Consider the following 20752-nt stretch of genomic DNA (forward strand, 5'->3'; position numbering starts at 1 on the left):
TTCTATGGAATTTGGACTGATGATCAGAAAATAAGGCATTTGAAGACGTGAACATGAGACAACTCTGAGATATTATAACCAGCATTTTTAACTAGTTTCTAACATGTTGTAGACAAAAAATTAATCAGTTAGTTGAGATAATAATTTGCAGATATATCGATAATGAAAAAATTGGTCAATTGCAGCCCTGAAATGCAGAACTATATTCAATTCAGTAGACAAAAAACAAGTACACCAACATTAAGTTTTGTTGTTTTTTAAATATTATTTTAATACTTTTCTTAAAAAAAGATGTTGTACTCCATAATTCTGAACAAGATGAATCTATTGACCTCAATGCGTCACTCACCAACATACCAACAGGTTGTTCTGGATAAAATAAATCAGAGAAAAATAGCAAAGAGCAAATAAAACAAAATAAACTCAAAACGATCAAGGATCAAGAAATTAATGAGACATTAAAAAAGAAAAAAGAAAAAGCGATTATAGAATTGATAAACACTCATGGATCTCTGGGCCAACCTACAGAAAGCAGGAAAAACGTCCCGCTTCCAGAAAAAAAAAACACAATGGCACATGACATCCCAAAAAACTGTCACCATCCACAGCGGAAACATTTTAAAAATAAAAACTAAAAAGACAGAATGACAAAACGAGAACCTATTATACAAACTGAAGGAGATGTGAGGAAGATAGTGGTGGACGAGACGGCTACGAAAGACTAAAAACATGTACATGATGAAAGGAAGTTAAAAAAAAACTAAGAGGGGAGTAAGAAGATGTAAGTAATGAAACGGTTAAGTGCAGATAGATCAAACAGCTACAGAATGATGGGGTCTAGTAAAAGTAGTGCCATACAATGATTTGGAACCGCTTCTTCAAAACTATTACAGAGCAAAACTGCTGCATAACCTCGGATTTAAAACGGGATAAAAGGAAAAATTAAATAGCAATAAAAACATAGCCTTTAATATAAAGTGAAAAGAAGATGCATTTTACATGTAAAAAATTGTGAATGAACTTTCAGCACTCAATAGATTGGTTTTGGCATAGAGTCGAGAGAAAAAAACAAAACAACAAAACAAAACAAGAAAACAAAAAACAGAGTAAGTATGAGAGAGAGAATAAGACAGACGAAAACAATCCTCTCAATAGAATCATAAAAAAGGTTTTTTTTCTTCTTTACAGTAAATTCTACAAAATCAAAACCAGAGCTCATAGATGAACACAGAGACGAGCTTTGCTCCCCGCAATCCAAATTCCTCTCATGTTCTTTTTCGTTGACGTTTCGTCGTATATAATATATATTCATGTATCTATTTATATATAATATGTATAATTTGTAGGGTGTGATCATTTAAGTTTACAGGCCAGAGCGCTAAGGCAAAAGGACACACTCTGAAACTTCCAAAAACGCCACCGATCCTTCCTCATCGCCCTCTCTTGTTGTAGGTCACATCATCTAAAAGCCTCCAACCTCCACAATTAGTGACTGAAGAGAGAGAGATAAGTAGAAGGAAGTGAAAGGAGGAAGGATGTCTTTGAGAAGTGTGTGAATGTGGCCCGGGGGTGTTTTTTCGTTCCTGCTGTGTCCTGAGAAAACGACCGACTCTCAAGACGACTGCGCTGGACCTGACAAACTAGACCGCACCAGCCCCCACCCCTCCCCATCCTCCCCCAGTTAAAATCCAACTTAAAAAACAAAAGAGACAAGATTAGGAGAGAGGAAACAACAAGAAAAACAAGAGTGATCTATTATCCGGTTGTAATTTGTTCCTTTTTAAAAACCCCTTCTCTCCTCTCAGACATCAGAGAATAAGGTTTTCATAATTTTTCACGCAACTTCTTAAATTAAATCCTCCTTTTCAATACTATTATTATTATTTTTTTATATAAATGTAAAAGTTCTGTCCCCCTCCTTTTTTTTCCTTTTCTTTTTTTAAAACTCTGCCTCTCTCATTTTTCCTTGACACGGGACCAGGGAGCCGACAATCGCAATATTTCAGTGTCCGTTTTTTTTTTTTTTTTTTTTGTTCCAAACCTGTCGTCCCTGGAACCCCGGAATCAACAACCATAAACACCAAGCCAGACACCAAAACGTATCTGAGGTTGGAGGAAAGAGGGTTGCTTATTTTTCAATGTCACTTCCCCCCCTCTCATTCACATGACACAAGCCAGCTGTTTCAACTACTGAGAGAAAGGGACAGTTACTATTAAGTCTGTTTGTATCTGTGTGTGTGTGTGTGTGTTTGTGTGTGTGTGTGTACGTTAATATGAGCAGCGACCATGTGTATCAGAGCATTGTGGTCTATATGCATTTTGTAAATTTGCTTGTGTGTGTGTACAGGTCCTTCTCTCGTCCCCCTCATCATCCTCCCTTCTTCTCTCTCAGAAGAGGTTCTCCTCAAAAATAGCCATCAAATCACTCTGGAAGTTTATGTCAATGGTGTCGGCCATCTGCGGAGGGAAAAGAACAAGAGGGAGCGTTAACAATCATAGTTTGGTGGTGGTGAGCAGTTTTTTTTTTTTGGGGGGGGGGGGGGGGGGGGGGGGGATTTTAGCCCTTACCGCCTCTCTCCTGCGCCTCTCCTGCTCGCGGCGGCGCGCCATCTCCCTCTGCTGGTCGAGAGCGTTCTGTGCGGCCGACGAGGACGGGGGCGGGGCTTGTGGCTGGCTGGGTGGCGCCTGCGGTGACTGAGTGGGCGGGGTAGAAGCAAGAGGCGTTGGAGCGAGCGGCGACTGTTGCTCCTGGCGACGGCGGGCCTCTTCTTGCGCCCGACGAGCTTGCTCCACGGAGTCCTCGTCGTCACGGTTACTGAACGAAAAACAAGGAGGGTTGAGAAGTCTGATGAGTATCGTGCAACATTTATCACTACTTTAATGATAAGGACACAATTAGTTTAATTGATATAAGCTGATATTTGATCCCTTTAATTTGCAAAAACTGTGACCAAGACTATTGGAAAATAAACATATGAACAGTCAAACTATATTATGTTTCTTCATTGTTGCTACATTACCTCAGATATCTCTTATATAAATATCTGAGGCCTTTCTGTACTGCAGTTATTTTACTTATCAGCAGACATATACACAGATACTGATATATCTGTGATAAGCTAAGATGTATAAATGCATGAACTGTGCTCATAATAACACTATGACATGTATTTATTACAATGTTTAAAAAAGTACTTCACAAAAAGTTTAACTGATTATTTTTTAAGTCCTTTTTCTGAGTATTTACAGAATCACCAGAGAGTACATAAAACTCTGATTCCTCATGACGTATCTCCAGTTGTCAGGGAGTAACTCGTGTTTTGTGATAATTCCAGCACACAAAAGCTTTTAGAAGTGTTTCTGCTTAATGGTTTATGACAGATAGTCCCAGTAGTACAGTTATTTGCTTGGCTGCAGTGAGAAAGTGCACCGCAGTCCACTTTCTAGACCTAACATGCTTTAAAGATTTGCTTAAGATTGGCATATCTGAACTTACGGTTAAAATATGTACACAAAACGTTGATTACGACATCATGTGCAGGTTAACCACGGCTCTGTAGTATCACTAAAGTTAAGGGGGGGTTAAAAAAACTCACTCTTTCCTCAAGGTGCTGACATCAACAGTTCACTGCTCTGCACTGGATTCACACTCTGACCACAGTGGAGTCTTTTAGCATAAATGGAGAACTGAAATTGTCATGTTTCCTCTAATTGGTCACACTGATGTTGGATTTGTTGTACTTTTATCTTAGTATCTTTAAGAGATTTGCATGTTCTTTTTTTTGTTTGTGACATGGTGTTAGAGGTGTGGTGCCTGGACTCTGACTATGACAGCCCCCGCCCTTTGTTTCACTATCCAATAGATTTGACGCCCTGTTCAACCAATTACGCAATGACAGTTGTACATCTGGTCTAGGTTGACAACATGTTTGCTTTTTATCAGAAAAATAGCAGCAGTGTTAAAATGTTAGTCTGTTTGCACAATTGGAGGCTTTGAATTGACCTGTGTGCTCTATTTATGTTGTTTCTTCTAAAGATTGCTGTCGTCGAGCTCCTGATTTAGAGAGATTCCTGTTTCATGTAGTAATAACCAGTTTGTTAGTTTCAAACTTGTCTGTTTGCTTTAGTGTGAATCAGTGGATGAGTTTGTCTTTGGTTTGGTGTCACAAGGCAAAATTTCAAGCCATGTGGGAGCTGTCACTCATCGACTCGTTTTTTATTGGTCAGAAACTTCGTGGGGTTGGCGGGCAGAGAAAAGACAGTTTATAGCTATCCAAAATTGACCGTCAGCAGAATTTCTCTGTAATTGCAATCATCGTTTGGGCTGCGGACCAAGCCAAAATATGCGAGCAGGAGTTGAAGTTGTAAAGACTTGCCAACATGTCCTCACAACTGGTTTTCGACTGGTATTGGTTCTCTCAAAAGATATAAATACATGCACGAGAGCTGGTTTAATCCTAAACATGTCCAATGCTTCCTGCAGTTGTGTTGGATCAAAGTCGGATCACATTCATACCATAAAATAAAAACCAAAGTTCATTTGTAAGTGGACTGAGACCTCCTCTTCAACAAAGTCTCAGTCTTGTTGTTTTGGTTCACACCTGAGTGCCACCGCTATGTTCGCACCTGCCCGAACACACTAAGGGGGGTGAACGCTGCAGGCTGTGATTCGACCAAACTAATCATGGCAGGTGTGAAAATGCCTTCACGGATGCAGTCAGTTCAGTGTGTGACTTTTCCATTTTCCTCCTGCCTACCGTAGCTTTCCTTGTTCTCTCCTGGCCTGTTCAGCCTGAGCTTTCAGCTGTCTCTCCCTCTCCTCCTTCTCTCTGGCGGCCCGTCGGAACTGTTCGAAGCTGTCGCTGGAGGAGCGAACGGCGGACGCCGGTGTGGACTGAGACCTCTGAGCCAGGCTGGCCCAAGAACCCATGTTCTTTAATTTCACATCCTTGGGGAGGAGAGGAAGAAGATAAATGCAAAAAAATTGGATCATGACTAATTTAATTGAGGAAGAGAAAACAGACAAACCAGACGGGGAAGTGTAGATATAATGTAATATAGCTTAATCTTCTCCATTATCTTCTTATTTTACTATCGGACACACCTGTGTCTTCTTAGGAGCGATGGGAGTTTTGGGCTCTTGCTTGATTTTGTTGTCTTGCTGGGAGCAGGGTGGCGCCGGGGAGTCTGGGAGGCGGGGACCAGGGCGAGAACCATCCAATGGCTTCAGATCTAATCCTGTCGGAGTCAATTGAGTGGTGAACATACACACCTTAAATCACTAAATATAAGTAATAACATTTGGAAGGATGCACTTTGTTCCTCCAAGTATTATCACAACTATAAGTAAATGTTACCTTCTTTAGCTTTAGATCAACTATGAGGACTATGAGGTACTGTTGTACTCACTGTGTTTGTTGTCAGGTTTGTGTGTGTCCAGACGCATGGAAGGGCTGAATGGGGAGGGGGGCAGCACTGGCGACTGGGAAGGTTTCTCTTCTTTGACCCCCACCAAGTTTGACCGTGGGTCCTACAGACAGACAGACATACAGAGCATGAACATACAGACTTTCTATATCTACAATCGAACATAATGTTTTCATCACACGATATTTCAAATTAAAACTGATGATTTTTCCTGTTACGTTTGTGTAAAATTAGACACTTGACATTTAAATGGGGCACAGTAGAATATATTATGTGGCTGGCACGGACAGTCACTGCAAACACAACGAACAAAGAACAAAAGGTGGATCACTAACGTGTTTCTTGATCTGTGGGGGAGACTGCGGTCCCATTGTATGGAACTGAGGCATCTGAGGAGAATGCATCATCAGGGGAGAGGGGCTCTCACGCAGGCAGCCTGGAAAAAACAAGAAGTGTTGAAACCGTTTATTTCAATGCTAAATTAAATAGATCCAAAAGTAGAGTGACATCAGTGGTTCCTAAGCTTGTGGGTAAACTTTGTAAATAAATAAAGTGAAATTAAATAAGCAGCTTCAATCTAAAAAAAAAAAAAAGCAATGCAAATTCCGGTTCAGTGCTTTGATTTTGAAGTACTGTGTTTAGCAGCGCTGCATTATGTAACAGCAGCAGCCTAATTTGCAACGCTTTTAAAGAGTAGCCTCTTGAGCTGCATCCGCTGGTAACAAGAGCTTTGTCTCGTATGTTGTCTTGGAAGAGGAATCTTGCTCCACAGCATGGCCAAACGCAGATATGACACAAAAAGATGACAAACGAGGACAAAAATATTACTGTGATGTAAATGGGCTGTTCCAAAGTGGTGTACAAGTTTGTTTCACCCATTCAAACACACTCAAAATAAAGAAATGTCTGCTTGTGACCTCTTGTAAACAGGTTATGGCTTTAATGTGGACATGAATTGTGCACATTTTAACCAAAGACAGATTTTTTACCCTAGTCAGATTATTTCATTCGAAGAAAACAAATGAAAAATAGAGAAAAGGTGAAGAAATATAAACCTGTTCATCATTTTGTGACCCATCATCTTTATTGACCTCTTGAGTTTGGGAACCACAGTCTCCAGTATAAATGTGTATCTTACCTGTTGGGAAATGCTCTGCTTTGCTGCGTGGTGACGGCTGCTGCTGATGTTGCATCTGCTGTACCTTCTGCTGCAGGGCCACCCCCTTCTGTTGCTGCAACGCTGAGGTGTGTGTGTTCGGGAACGGCTGCTGCATGTGCGTGTGGCCTGTGCTGTGCCTTTGTGTCAGAGCGGGGGCGAGTGTCGTCACAGCCTGCGTGTTGTGCATCGACGCCACCAGCTGAGAGGCGCCCTGCACGGGAGAGTGCGTGTGCAGCGGCTGGGTCTGCACGGGGGGTCGGACTTGGAGCGACTGCAGGAAGGATTGGACCTGACTGAGGGGCGGGGTATCGGAGCTGGTGGGCGTCGGCTCTTCGTCGTCCTCCAGCAGGGCTTGGGGCGGTTGCGCCGAGAGGGTACCCAGGATGCCGTGCGACGGGGGTGAAGGTACACGTGGGCGGGGGACGGGCTGGGGGAGGCTGAGCGGGAGCGAGGGCGGGAGCGAGGGCTGAAGCTGGGGCGAGGTGGATGGAGGCAGCGTGGGGAGCGAGGACGGGGGAGGCTGTGGGATTTTCGGAGGCAGTGCTGCTGCACGGTTGCTAGGTCTTGGCGGTTGCTGGGGAAGAGCATTGTGGATCGCTGCAAACGAAGAAAAGAAGAAAAGGAAAAGAAAAGATAAAAACATTAACAATTAAGTAACAAACATAAACCTGATCCTGCAACTTTGGGTTCAATTTTAAAGAATCTGGATCAACAGCAGGAGATACGCTTCTAAAAACAAATAGTGGACCGAGAATGACATCTTCAGACCAACAAGAGTATTAATGCTCAGATAACAAGTTTATTTATTCAAAAACCTGCATTCATTTTGGTAATCAATCTTTTAAAATGTTAATCCTTAAGATTTCATTTCTGGATAATTTGGCGACAGCTGGGGTTACTAGGGGCAACGTCTTCTGTAAACAATTCCCAGACTTCCATTTGAAATGATTTAATTAATTACTGGGGGCAGGAAACTGGTTTTCAGCTGCTACTCACTACTTCTTTTTCCCCAATCTGTAGGTATAGTGTACACAAATGTGTTTTCCAGCTGTTCAACTCATCTGGATTACATCATTATTCTGACATATTGTATGTTTGCATGCAATAACTCTGCAAACTATTATATAAATAGGCAGGTAATGAGTGTACATACATTCAACAGTTATACCAGAGTTGATACCAGCCATAAAAAGTAATTTAAAAATTGGGTTGAATGTAATGAAATCAGCAACAGTGCTCAATAATTTGTTTCTAAAATAAGATTTCCTGCTTTTTCCTGCTGAAAATAACTGAAATGGACAAAAGAAGCATCACATTACACTGTGGAAGCTTTTTTTTAACAACTATTTTTAGACTGATGAGGAAAATCATTTTAGTTAAGTGTTACTGAAGTGCGCTCACCTGGTGAAGGTATGATGGGATGTTGGTTTAGGAAGGGGTGCGTCTCAGTGGGTGTCTGGACAGTGGGTGTGTTTGCATTGAGGAGGCCAGAGGCGACGGGGGCACCAGCAGTAGTAATGGTTGGATTGGGCTCTGTGTTTGGCTGCGTCAGGTGAGGGTTCATGAAGTGGGCCAGAGGATCAAATCCAGAGCCTAACAGCTGGGAGGAGTCCAGAGAAGGGGCGGCGACTGGGACAGAAGGAGGAGGAGGAGGGACAAACGGTGGTTTGGACTGGACCACTTGAGGCTGCAGTGGAGGTTGAAGCTGAGGAGCTACTGGGCCAGCTATGCTACTGAGGGACTGGTGGTGCGGTCTCTTGGTGTCCTTGTTAGTCAAGATCTTCTTCTTGGGAACCAGCCCTGTATGACAGGCACAGAGGAATATAACATGTTGAAGAATTACAGTTACTATTTATGTGTGTGTACAGTTCAGAGTTGATTTTTTTTGTGTTTTTGTTTGTTTTTTTACCATTCTCAGAGTCATCACTATCAGAGGAGTCACTGCTGCCTGAAGACGAAGATCCTGTCTTCATCTTTGTCACATTTGTCATTTCCAGAGGCTTCTCTACTGCAACACACACACACACACACACGCCCACAACATTCAATAAGTGATGGACTGACAGCTCCCGTCTCACTTGTGTAACCACAAGACATTCAGCTGGTGTCATGAAAAATAAATGAACAGCGATCATTCGGACTGAATAAAAACAACTAAATGCAAGTAACTGTACTCCTTTACAAAAGCATCTGATGGCTTGTTAACATTCAGGATGCATGCCTGAAGTCAAAATCACCGTAACCATACTTTTCAAATATTAACATATACAGTGTTAGCAGGTTAGCAGTATAGCAAATGTATGTTTAATTAAATGCAAAGCAATCAAAAAGATGTCCAATACAATAAACAGTGTTCCATTGCTATGCAAACTATACAAAATGTATTGATTTGGCTTTTTATTTAATTGCAGTGTGCTTATAATCACTTATTTGGATAGAAATTGATATATTACTCCACTAATAATCAATAAATTAATACACAGATTATATATAACGATGGCCACCAGATTCAGCCTTAAAAAAGAAATAGTGCAAGTTTTAACATGTAGCCTGTATCAGGTAAAACAACCAGTCTAACAAACTGTTTTGATGTAGCGATCTATGAAGAAGTCTGTCATTCCTGTGTTGTCTAGAAGCTGTAAAACCAGAGGGACAAGTCCTCGTATGTAGTCTTAAAGATGATTTGACAGTTCAATAGAAGAGTTAGATAAATGTAATTAGGGGTGGTAAAGCCAGACAATCTCATGCAAAGAGCTTTGACTCACAGGAGAATTGTTGGAATCACAAAAAGTCACGTGACAGTCCCTTGCGGTTCATGTCGAGACCTGAGCAGCCTACCTGACGGCTTTTTCTTTTTCCTGAGGCAGCTGGAGACGTATTTCTCCAGCTCCCTCAGCGTGGAAGGCTTCAGCGTCTCAAAGTCGATCTCAATCTCGTCCGGGTTGGAGTTCTTCAGCGAAGGCTCGCGCGTCTGGATTATGTGCACGACGCGGCCCAGTTTGTCGCCGGGCAACTTGTTGATGTCCAGGCTCAGTTGCCGCTTCTCCTCGTACGACATCGGCTTGCACCTGTCAGTGGACACGGCCCCGAATACATCTGGGGAGGAAACATGTAAAAGCAGGTTAATATTGGGTCATTTAAGGAAAGCATAAATTGATCTGGAGCACAAACACACGTAAACGTACCTATGTCATCTCCTGCTTCAAGAGAAGCCGAGGGGACGAGAGGGGTTGGCCCGGTCTGCGGGGGCACAGCTGGACGACTGCTTTTAACTCCTTCTTTCTTACTGTTATAAACAAATGACTAGATTAGTTCCAGTTAACGCAGCTGCATTAACATCACATACCTTATTATTTCTGCAAAAACCTACCCGGGCTTCTTCCTGTCCTTCTTTATGATGATTGGCTCTTTGCTGCTCTTGCTTTTCTTGGAAGTCTGAAGCATCACAGACGGAGGGGCCTCCACAGGTTCCTCTGCGCCCATCTTCTTCTTGTGCTTTTCTTTCTTCTTCTCCTTCTCCTTCTCCTTCTTTTCCCTCTCTTTCTTCTTGGGCTTGAGGACCTGCGGCTGCGAGAGTGCGGCCAGCTGCTCGTGGACAGCTTTTAGCTAGACGACACAAACACAAAAACAACAAAAGAGACGATTGTGACGTTCAGAGACACGAAGAGCGGCGGCCTTTTGCATTTTTTTTTTTGCTTCTCTGTGCTTTCAGCGTTTACCCGCATTCGGCAAAGCTGTTCTGCATGGCCCACCCACCTGTTGTGTCTCATAAGCCTCCCTCCCCCTTCATTTTCCATCCTCTAACCTGTTCCTGTAACTCAGCCAATCGGTGTTGCCTTTCGTGTTCTGAGTCTCCCGCCGAGGACTCCGATTCGGAGGTGCTGGAGCTGTCATCATCCGAGACAATGGAAGGAGGCGGGGCTTGTCGATTGGAGGGGGCAGGGTGGAGGGCCGACGACGGGGTGGGAACAGGGGCGGGCTCCTCTGGCTCATCAGGCATTTTGGCGAAACGCATCTCAAACACGTCCTGGATGGAGGACAGAAAGAGATTGCCACTACATATATCATTCTTTCCTTTAAAAACTGAAAGAAATGAACTAATTGTTGACATTGCGTCTAAGTGATCCAGTAAATATAATATATCTATTGTATAGATACTCTAAATTAATAATACTTTTGCAAGAATGTCTAAAAACATATTAAGATGTTTTGTCTTAGTCACTGTAGGTTTATTATGTGTAGAATGAAAACTACATTTTAGAAAATCTCCTTTTTTCTTAAAATTCTGAACTGAATGTTTTTACAATATTGATTGGAGAAAAAGTAAAAACACTTAGCTTACCTATTTAGCTAACTTAGAGAATAACCATATGCATTATATGACCAAAAGTATGTGGACACCTCGACATTAAACCCATGTGTGATTTTACAACATTTCATTTAAAAACTATAGGCTTTAACCTGCTCTTATAATATGGATTTATATTTGTGCCTTCTTTCTGTAATAGATCATTTGGAGCAAAGAAAAAGACTCTTTATAAGCAAATCAATGTATGATTTGTGGAGAAATGACTATCAGGCGGAGAATAATTTAAACAGCCTGTATTCTTCTGGGAAAGATTTCAACGAAGATGTTCAATTAGCTCTCAATCACAGATAAAGGGGCGTCCACATACGTCCGGTCACATAATGCATACCATGTTGATTATGTGTTGTTTGACAGTATGTGTGATGCGCTGCTTACCTGTAATTTACGCGCCATGGAAACCACGTCATGGTCTGGTGGATTATACTTGTAACAGTTAGAGAACATCAACCTGACGTCTGCTGCGAATTCTTGAGCGTCTCTGTACTGTCTGTTGTCTAGCTTTTTCTGAAAGAGACAAACAAACCAAAGAGAGCACCATGATCAAAAACAATCCAAATCCTTTAAGTTTTAAAACTTATTCTAAATCTAAATTATATTTTATATTACAGAAAATCTGAGGATTATTTAGGGATATACTGAACCTGAACAGGAGCCACAAAACTATCCTTAGAAACCAACTATTTATAGCTGAAAAGTACTAAAAGGTAGCACACAATGCTGAAATTCTTGATTGACACCAGATCCATTGGATGCCGGTCACCAATCTGCATAAAATCACCTTGATGGAGCTGAGGTCCATGGGGTGCTTGATGATTTCATGGTAGTCATGGAGACCGAGAGCTTTTACGTCGACAGGCTTGTAGAAGGGCCAGGCGTACGACACGTGTTTCTTGGACAGCATCTCTCTGACGAGGCGCGCGCACGAACGCAACTGTTCGTGACGCTTCGGTGTTGACATTCCTCCCGTCTCCAAACCGCCGCCCGGGTGGTGCTGAGAGTCTGGTTGCAACGGGTCTTTTTTGGCCTGCTTCAACGGGCGATTGCTCTCTCGGCGCGGCCGAGTGTCAACAGAGACGGGAGATGATTCACTGAGTTGGTCGTTGGCGGTGGGGGTGGTGGTGTCTGCTTTCCTCTTTTGGCTCTTCCGTTGCTATGGCAGCATCGGGGGTTAGAGAATAGAGGTTAGAAAAGGACAATAAATCAGCTTTTATTTATTAAGGATGTTACTCTCCACCTCCTTACCTTGATGAGGGCAGGGGAGCTCTGCAGCAAAGGGGTGGGATGGATGCCTGGGTGTGTTTGGGCCAGAGGAGGAACAGAGGTCATGCTCTGGGCCAGGACGTCTGGTGTTGAGAGAGGGTACGGGGGTCCCAAATGGGGTGCGTGGGAGGTGGGTGTAGGAGGCACACGCGGGGGCGGGGGCTGAGGCTGAGGCTGAGGCTGGGCCAGAGGCAGGGCCAGAGGCATGGCCAGAGGCAGAGCCAGAGGCAGGGCCAGAGGCAGAGCCAGAGGCAGAGCCAGAGGCAGGGCGGGAGGGCCTTGAGCGGTGGATGAGGCATGCGTCTGCAGGGGGTTTGAGGGGGGTGAGAAGCCTCGTGTGTGGGGTGTAGTGGGGGGAGTCGGCGAGTCTTTGCCTGAATCTGACTTGGAGATCAGACCTGGAGGGAAGAAAACAATCTGAGTGAACACAATGACACCAACGGTTCTTTCCCAGACCTGCATGAAAGCTGCCGGACAAAGTAACTGTTCAGGACACACCCATAAAACACGAAGCAATTAAAACTTAAATCATTAACAAAACATGCTTTATATTAGGTGTGGTGGATGAAAGGGAAGACCAAGCACAGACGACATAAATCACTCACACCAGCTCGACTGGTTCGGTTGGTGTAATTTACTCCTTACAGCCGTCACACTAACACAACCTAGGTCATTATGTCAAAATCTTTTAAATTGTTGCTACTGAAGCGACAAAAACAGTATGGTTCTGACATTTTTTTAAAAAGCCCAAATAATGTCCTAAAAATCATACCGCTATCTCGTCTGCCGCCGCGCCGTGCCTTGGACACCACGGGAATCTCCGACTCCTCCTGCGGCATCTCGGATATCTTCTGGAGAAAATACTTTTCCAGGGACTCCGCCATTAATACGATATCATCCCCGGGCTAAACAAACAAACACATACGCATGTTTAGAAGACTCTTTGTACCGAAGCCTTCTTTCTTTATCTAAAGTAATAATAACTGTTTAAAAGGACAATTTTCTTTTCATTATCGGAACTACAAGGACTGCTTATGTGGCCAGCGGCTGACCTTGTTGTAGATGTAGCAGTTTGTGAACATTGTGTTGAAGTCTTGGATACACTCCTGGGCATTCCAGTAGTAATTGTTCTCCAGACGTTTTTTTATCGTGCCCATGTCCATGGGGACCTTGATGATCTTATAGTAGTCCTTGAGAGAGGGAAGCAGGTAGAGATAAGTACAGTGATAAGAACAATGTCTGGACAAAAATAAAATGAAGAAGATGAGAAAGAAAAGACACAAAGCATGTATATTTTCAGAAAAAACATACCAAAATGATTAGATAATTATTGAATTAATTGGCAACTATTTCAATCCGAAAATTCATTGTTTAAGTTGTTTTTAAGGAAGGAAATACCAACCATTTGCCTATCTTAAATGTGGGAACTTTTTGCTTTTCCTTGTATTAGATCATAGTAAATTATATCTTTCAGTTTTGGACTTTTGGTTGACAAAAAAGGACATTTGATGAGCATGTTTCACTATTTTTGTTATGTTTTAAAGGCAAAAAGAGGTTACAAATTAACCAAGAAAAAACCGTGGGGGATTAAATCAATACCGAAAGTGATCGTTCGTTGCCGTCCTGTATTTCACTCTGAGTCCACAGCAAAAGGCTTTGTTGTGTTATCTTTATGAGTTCAAGAAACTACTCAACCCTTAAATACAAGTTTCTCTTCTTTGACCACACAAGACATATTCAAGTCAGTTGTTATAATTTGCCAAGTGAAGAAGAGTCTGGGGTAAAAAAACAACAAAAAAAACAAAACATCAATGCAGAGGAACAGGAAAGAGGCGGAGCGGCACATATACCCACGCCGCTGTGTACTTTACTGCTACTTTGCATTTAAAATGAATGCAGGGGCTATTTTGATGCTATCGCTGTGTTTCTAACTATGTACTTTCATGATAGTCATGCAAGACACATAAATACATGACTCACAGGCAAACCAAGCTTGATGGCATCTACTGGAGCATGGAAGGGCCACGCAAAGTTGTGTTTCCATAACGTCTTCATCACTACTTTAAGTAGGTACTGAAAAAGAGCACAAAAAAATCATACAACATCAGATAAAGTTTGAACACATGTTATAAATGCACAATGAAGAAACCTCGCTACCTGTAGCTGATTGGTCTGTCGTTTGGGTCTGGAGGGATTCCATGATTGGGGGGCTGGAGGGTTGAAGGAGAGAGGTGGTGGGTCAGAGGGAGGGTTGTGGCTGCTGCCCGCCTCCAGGCCGTCTCCCATCGCAGTGGTGGGTCGCAGTGGCTGAGCAGACAGTTTAGGCAGATTTGACCTGGCAGGGGCAGGTGGGACCGGGGGGAGCCCCCTCAGGCCATTACACTCCTCACTCGACTCTCTGTAAAGGACGATCAACAAAATAAGCGTTATCAGCGCTTCCAACTGCTGTCGTTTTATTATTAGGCTTGTTAGTGAAGCCGAAGTATGACTCATCTATTTCAGGATTCACGTCCCAGCATCATTACAACACCTCAAATCTGAAAGCGATCCATATCTACACACACTCAGGTGGACGTGGTAGAAAAACACACACCAACTCATCTTTAGCAGTGTAGCTGTGACTCAACCAAATTTAATGTAGTTGACATTTTCTTCCTTGATGAGGTTTATCTTTAAAAAAAAAAGGAAACGGGATTGTGCACTTAAAAAGGACCGAGATTTATGCGTGTAACGTTTAGCACCATCTTGTGAAATCGCTGCAGATCGCATATGGTTGCCTAAATAAAACATATTTATGAACATTATGTCATTATATTGTCTTTCTGCCAAGTCCGTTCCACTAAATGCTACTAAATTCTCCACGCTAGACCTTTGAGACACAAAGTGTTTGTTTACACGAGCAAACAAATGTGTGCATTCCAGACAAACTACAACTTGATAGACGCCAAACTTCTTAAAATAAATATTGACTTGCAGCTGATGATCAAATAAAGACTGCAAGCGTTCCCGACTCTGGCTTACATTCATGTTTATGTGCATTGACATCCAATATCAAAAGTTCACGAGTCATACAAAATAACAAGCTAAGTCATCCCATGTTTGTTATTTTACAGCCTGGTTGTGACTGTAGGTACAACTAAAGTGAAAATCTTTGATCCATGTACACGATGGCAGGCCAATAGTATTGTGCTACTTTAATATCTGAACCTTTACAGTCACATGTCTGTGGAAAATGTCACCTAAAGAATCTGTGTAGTGTATCTTCAGATGTCACTGGGGAGCTCAACATTTCAACACATGCCTGTATCACGTGGCTGATTATTGGCCTCCGGCGTTGCTGTTGCAACGCATAGAAGAATGAACGCTGTCGATACGTAACAGAGAGCTTCTGAATAAATGTGCATCCTAAAATAAAGTGGAGTTAGTTTATTTTCTGTGGCTTCAGTTCGGATGATTTGATTATTATTATTATTATTATTATTATTATTATTATTATCATTAACCTTTAATTTACCTTGAAAGACCATTGAGGAGGATTCCTCATTTACAATGGTTTCAACAAACATTAACAGCAACACACAAAACAATATTAGGTAAAAGAAAAGAAAAGAAAATATTAGGAAAAAACAAATAATATAAAATAAAACAATGAATACAGTTAAACGGTTAAGATATGGTGAAGTTAAATCATTGACAATCAAATAAAACAAGGTCTTTTGGATATATTTACTGAAAAGATTGGTGCTTATATGAGACACACTAGATTCGAACCTCCCCCGAAGACTCTGTCCATTCTTGACTGAAAGATTTTTGAACCAGCAAAATGTTTTATTTTTTAACTTGCACTTTATTAGATCATATGTTCTTATAACAGATTTTAGTATCCTTATTTACTTTTAGCCATTATATATGGTTTTTATCTTGCTATTGGTTTTTATTAACTCTTACTTTACTCTTGTCTTTTTACTGTCCTTTTATTGTCTATTGTTTGTTGCTTTATTACTTTGATTGCATTGAGCTGCTGGTTCCAATTGGGATCAATAAAGTGACCATCTATCTATCTATCTATCTATCTATCTATCTATCTATCTTTCTATCTAGATGTGTTTCCGTCAACATTTCATTTTTTAAAAGCCAGCCATGTGAAAAAAACATTCCTCAAGCTACGCTGATACTAAAAGGTGAAGTGAAAACACTGCATACTACTGACTCATTTATACTTGAATAAATTACAACTTGAATACATTTTCACATTTAGTCATCGTCCTCGTCCACACTCCGCTGCTCTCTTTCAAGTTCCTCAGCTGCGGTGCTTAAAACAGCACCAACACATGAAGGGGGAAAAAAAACACCACAAATTTGGCCTGTTTTTGGTATTTACTGCTGCATTAGTTTGAGTTGATGAATGACTAAACAGGATAAATGCAGAGGAGGAAAATGAAACAGAAACTAGCAGCATCTGTTTGGTGTTTGATGGTTGTTTATTTGTGTTTTAGTACGTAAAACCGCTGTGAAACAGTCGGACAATAACGTTGGGTTAGGGTTATTTCTGTCATTCATGGACTTTCTCTCTCGCTCTCTCTTAGTGAAAGCTTTCCATCGCTGTCTCTCTGAAGCTCACTCATACTCTCAGCTCACTCGCCCTCTCTGTCTATCCTGTCTTAAAAAAAAAAAGCCAACAACAAAGCCTAACTTTTAACTTCATCGAGAGGGGTGCCGAGTTGTACACCTGAGCTCAAGACATGCAGTCGCAGAGCCTTGAAGCCCGCTGCAGAACGGAGCGGCCTGCTGTTTGATTCTTTATTGAAAGTTTATTAATATTTTAAACGTATCATATGTCCAAATTGTACCAAACTTGACACTGCACTTCTTTGAGTCCACAGCATTACACCCACCAAGTATGAAGTAGATTGGATGAATGTTTGTCAAGATATGAGAAGGACAACCACACACACAGACAGACAAATATTCCTTGTTTTATAGTTACATCAAGCTTTTAATCAACAGACACATTTATATATGCAGAGGACAAAATGTTATATAGCGACTTACATGTTTGTCTCCGTGCAGCCGCGATCTAATTCAATTGTGTGATCATATCTCAGTTGGTGAGGCAGCGATCTCCTGAGGTAAGACCAGCGGTTTGACAGTGACACGTTGCAGGGGGACGGGGGGGTAGGGATGGGTGGGTGGGTGGGGGGGCAAGGAAACGACAACACACTGAGAGAGGACCGAGTGTCGCACCTGAGAAACAGAAACAGAGAGATGAGTGATTAAAACTGGAGTCAAAAAAACATCACTTGTGAGGTTGTTTCTCTGTAACAGCATCAAATCAGTAACTACATTGATATACACTGAAAAAGGTAAAAAGGTAAAGAAAGGTGAAGGTTTTGTGTGGTTTCACAAGCAGGACTCGTGTGGACAATCCCCCGTTACATGTTGGAACTTTGATGTTGCTCAAAATAACAGTTTGTCGTCTGCGCCTCTTTTTCCCACCAGTATATTATGCTTTAACATAAAATCTCCACTATTCTCATGTGAAATCAAGATGTGAATAAAACACAGAGGTTAAAAAAAGAAAAGATTCTAGTGCATAATATGGATTTTGTAATGTTTTGTGAATTCATTGTTTTCTTCTTTTGTTTTGTCTTTAACTAACCCTGTTTTCCTTTATTTTATGTTGCATTGTTTGTACATAATATTATTTAGGTAAATCATATTTTTGTTATTTTACTTTGCATGGTTTTTGAGTATTATCTCTTATAAGTGAGGTTTTAAGATAAGCCCAGAGAGAGCCTCACACGCACATGTGTTGTATTTTTATTTTACTATTTTTCTCTGACGTTTATTTTACAAATGTGCAAATAAACCAACAAACCAATGTCTGAAGTCCAAACCTACTACTTCCAAAAATAAAAATGTTGACAAATGTTTTTTGAAATTACCTTGTTTTTAACTGGAATTGGCATTTACACAATGCACACAATACACCATTCTTAGCTCTGACATTCTCCTACCTAACTTTTTTAATAATACAAATAAAAAAAAGGTTTCATTGCTGCAAGATAATCCTTCAAGTCTCTGCATCAGCGTGCCAGACACCCCTGTTTATTACCTCTTATTTAATGTTGTTGGCAGGGCGTTTTTACTTTGCAAGCAAGAAACCCTTATTAAGTGTATGTTTTGCTCTTCAGTCGATCTACTTCATGTCTGCTATGCCTATGTTTTTCCCAAGTTATTGAAGTTCACACACTATGGGCCAAGTATATATATATAGCAAATGAAACATGTTCTTCTCTTCATTCCCCAGGGAATTAAAGAGTAACTATCAAGGGTTTGTGAGGAGAGTCTCAATCTTTTATCATTTCTATGCGGTGCTTTTTCCTCATGTACATATAAGTAGTTGTGTGGGTATTTTACAGGTTTTATATGTTATAGTTTATCTTGTGTTGATTAACATTACATTTGTGTGACTTTAATTTGAGCTGGCTGACAGAAAAACTACAATTTTAATGTGCACACACATATACAGTTCTTGCTAAATATTTTAAGAGCTTTTTTTCTACTACAGGTCTATATTACACAGTTGTTAAAAAAGCTTTTCAGTTTCATCATGTTAGGTGTGCATGCAAATAGAAACAGAAACAAAAACAGTAATATCACATCACTAAACCCTAAATGTCAACAAGCTTTTAGACATTACAATGGTGTAGGTTTCAGGCATGAATCTACACCAACATGGACTAGAAACATTATTTATATTCTGGTTACTTTACTTTTAGTACTTGTTTTTACTTCTAGTACTTGTTTTAGCTCAGTTAGCACTCGTTTGTTTATTTATTGTATAAGTTTAAGGGTTTCTGTTTGTTGTGGATGCCCATTTTCTTCTCTATAGTGTATATTACACATCTTTTTGCTTCTGTTACAAGTGAATTTCCCCGTTGTGTGATTAATAAAGTACAATCTAATCTAATCTAATTAATGGGAACAAATGTATTTGTACAAGATGTTTAATAGTGTGATTTACTTTTAATGAGACCACAAGTGTCAAAATATGATTGTTAATACATAATGTATGTAATATGTAACTGAGCAGCAGCTTTTCTAAAGGTAATGAAGGTTACTATGAGTCTAATATTACTCTAAAAAGACCCAGTGTCGACACTAAAGTTAAACAGGTGTGTTGATGTAATGTATACAGTTAGATAGATAGATACTTTATTCATCCCCATAGGGGAAATTCATGTATCCAATAGTTCATACATAAACACAAATACATAAATAATAAGAACAAATAATGTATACAAAAAGCCTAAAAGTTAAAAAATAATATATACAACAAAAATATACAATAAAATTATTATTATTATTATTAATGTCTGATGGCTACATGTACAAATGACCACTTACGGTTAAGTGTTAAACAAAAACTATATTGGAGATAACTTTAACTAACGCTGCAGTATCAAAACATCCCAAAAAAAGAGAAGCGAATAAACGTAATTTGATACCTAAAATTAACCTCTCCACAACATTTATCAGCCATTTTGCTACTATTTCGTATCACGTAGCGTTATATTCTTCATACTACCGCTAACGTTATGTAAGGATAAAATTAATATTTAGAAACCAGCAATGAGCACAAAAAAACAACGCACACTTTAATGAAGAATAACTTGACACCTCTGCTAACCTTCCCTGACAGTGCATCGCCATGTCCACTGTGAGCTTACGGACATCTCCGCACGTAAACGGCCTTCTAGAATACAACTTGGCCGCGGGTTGATATTCTCGAAGTGCCGTACGTCATAATTCAACATGAGCGTCTGCGCCACCATGCGTAAACTACGCTGCCGATGGAACGTAACATATGTCACGAATACGGCCTACGGGGGCTACAAACAAACAGCCGAGAAGCTAACAGGCTAGCATGATCCCGACCTGCAAGCTAACGTGCACACTGACAGCGCGGTATGTCCGACGCTACCAAAACGACCTTAGGACAGGTGTTACGAGGAGAAAGACACAACACGGAATATGCTCAACTACTCCAAATGGCGCTCACTTAAAAGATAGAAATTCATTTATCTCGTGTGCCCGAACCGGTGCAAGGCCTGCGGAGACAGCTCATGCTCCGCTCGCCGAAAGCGCACACTGACAGCGCTCGAAAAACGCCACCTATGTCCCATGTAAAGCTTTTAGCGGATTCCCGAGGTTGTACGCTTTCGTTTGACATATCACTGGTGTCCACACAAGGTCGTTAAATAGTGTTTTTTTACCTTCTTCGGTCGGTTGTCAGAGCTCGCAGACCTTCCTCGCCCCAAATCCAGAACAAACAGTCCCGTTCGACGTCGTTTGCTGACGTCAGACGCACGCAGGCAGGCTGGACGTTGTCAGTCGAAATGTCACCCAGGACTCCTCCCTCCCTCCTTCCTTCCTTCCTCCTCCTCTCTCCCTCTCTCTCTATCTCCTCCTTCTCTCTCTCCCTCTTCCTTCCTCCTCTCTCTCCCTCTTCCTTCCTCTTCTCTCCCTCTCCT

General features: G+C 41.2%; 1 protein-coding gene across 1 annotated transcript; it reads right to left on the reverse strand.

Moving 5' to 3' along the window:
* Positions 1 to 245: 245 nt before the first annotated feature.
* On the reverse strand, positions 246 to 20654 carry LOC133995800 (bromodomain-containing protein 4-like). The gene is made up of 22 exons (XM_062435292.1): positions 20495 to 20654; positions 17268 to 17459; positions 14373 to 14613; positions 14196 to 14288; positions 13268 to 13405; positions 12988 to 13120; positions 12198 to 12613; positions 11734 to 12105; positions 11331 to 11459; positions 10392 to 10613; positions 9957 to 10192; positions 9772 to 9872; positions 9425 to 9682; positions 8496 to 8594; positions 7988 to 8386; positions 6566 to 7183; positions 5763 to 5863; positions 5410 to 5530; positions 5105 to 5238; positions 4758 to 4948; positions 2569 to 2815; positions 246 to 2457 (listed from the first exon to the last, which is right to left on the reverse strand). Exons 3-22 carry the CDS (start codon positions 14499 to 14501, stop codon positions 2389 to 2391), a joined length of 4206 nt encoding a protein of 1401 aa, XP_062291276.1. The 5' UTR covers positions 14502 to 14613; positions 17268 to 17459; positions 20495 to 20654; the 3' UTR covers positions 246 to 2388.
* Positions 20655 to 20752: the final 98 nt, after the last annotated feature.

Source organism: Scomber scombrus, chromosome 2 (assembly GCF_963691925.1).
Source record: "Scomber scombrus chromosome 2, fScoSco1.1, whole genome shotgun sequence".
Classification (NCBI taxonomy): Eukaryota; Metazoa; Chordata; class Actinopteri; order Scombriformes; family Scombridae; genus Scomber; species Scomber scombrus.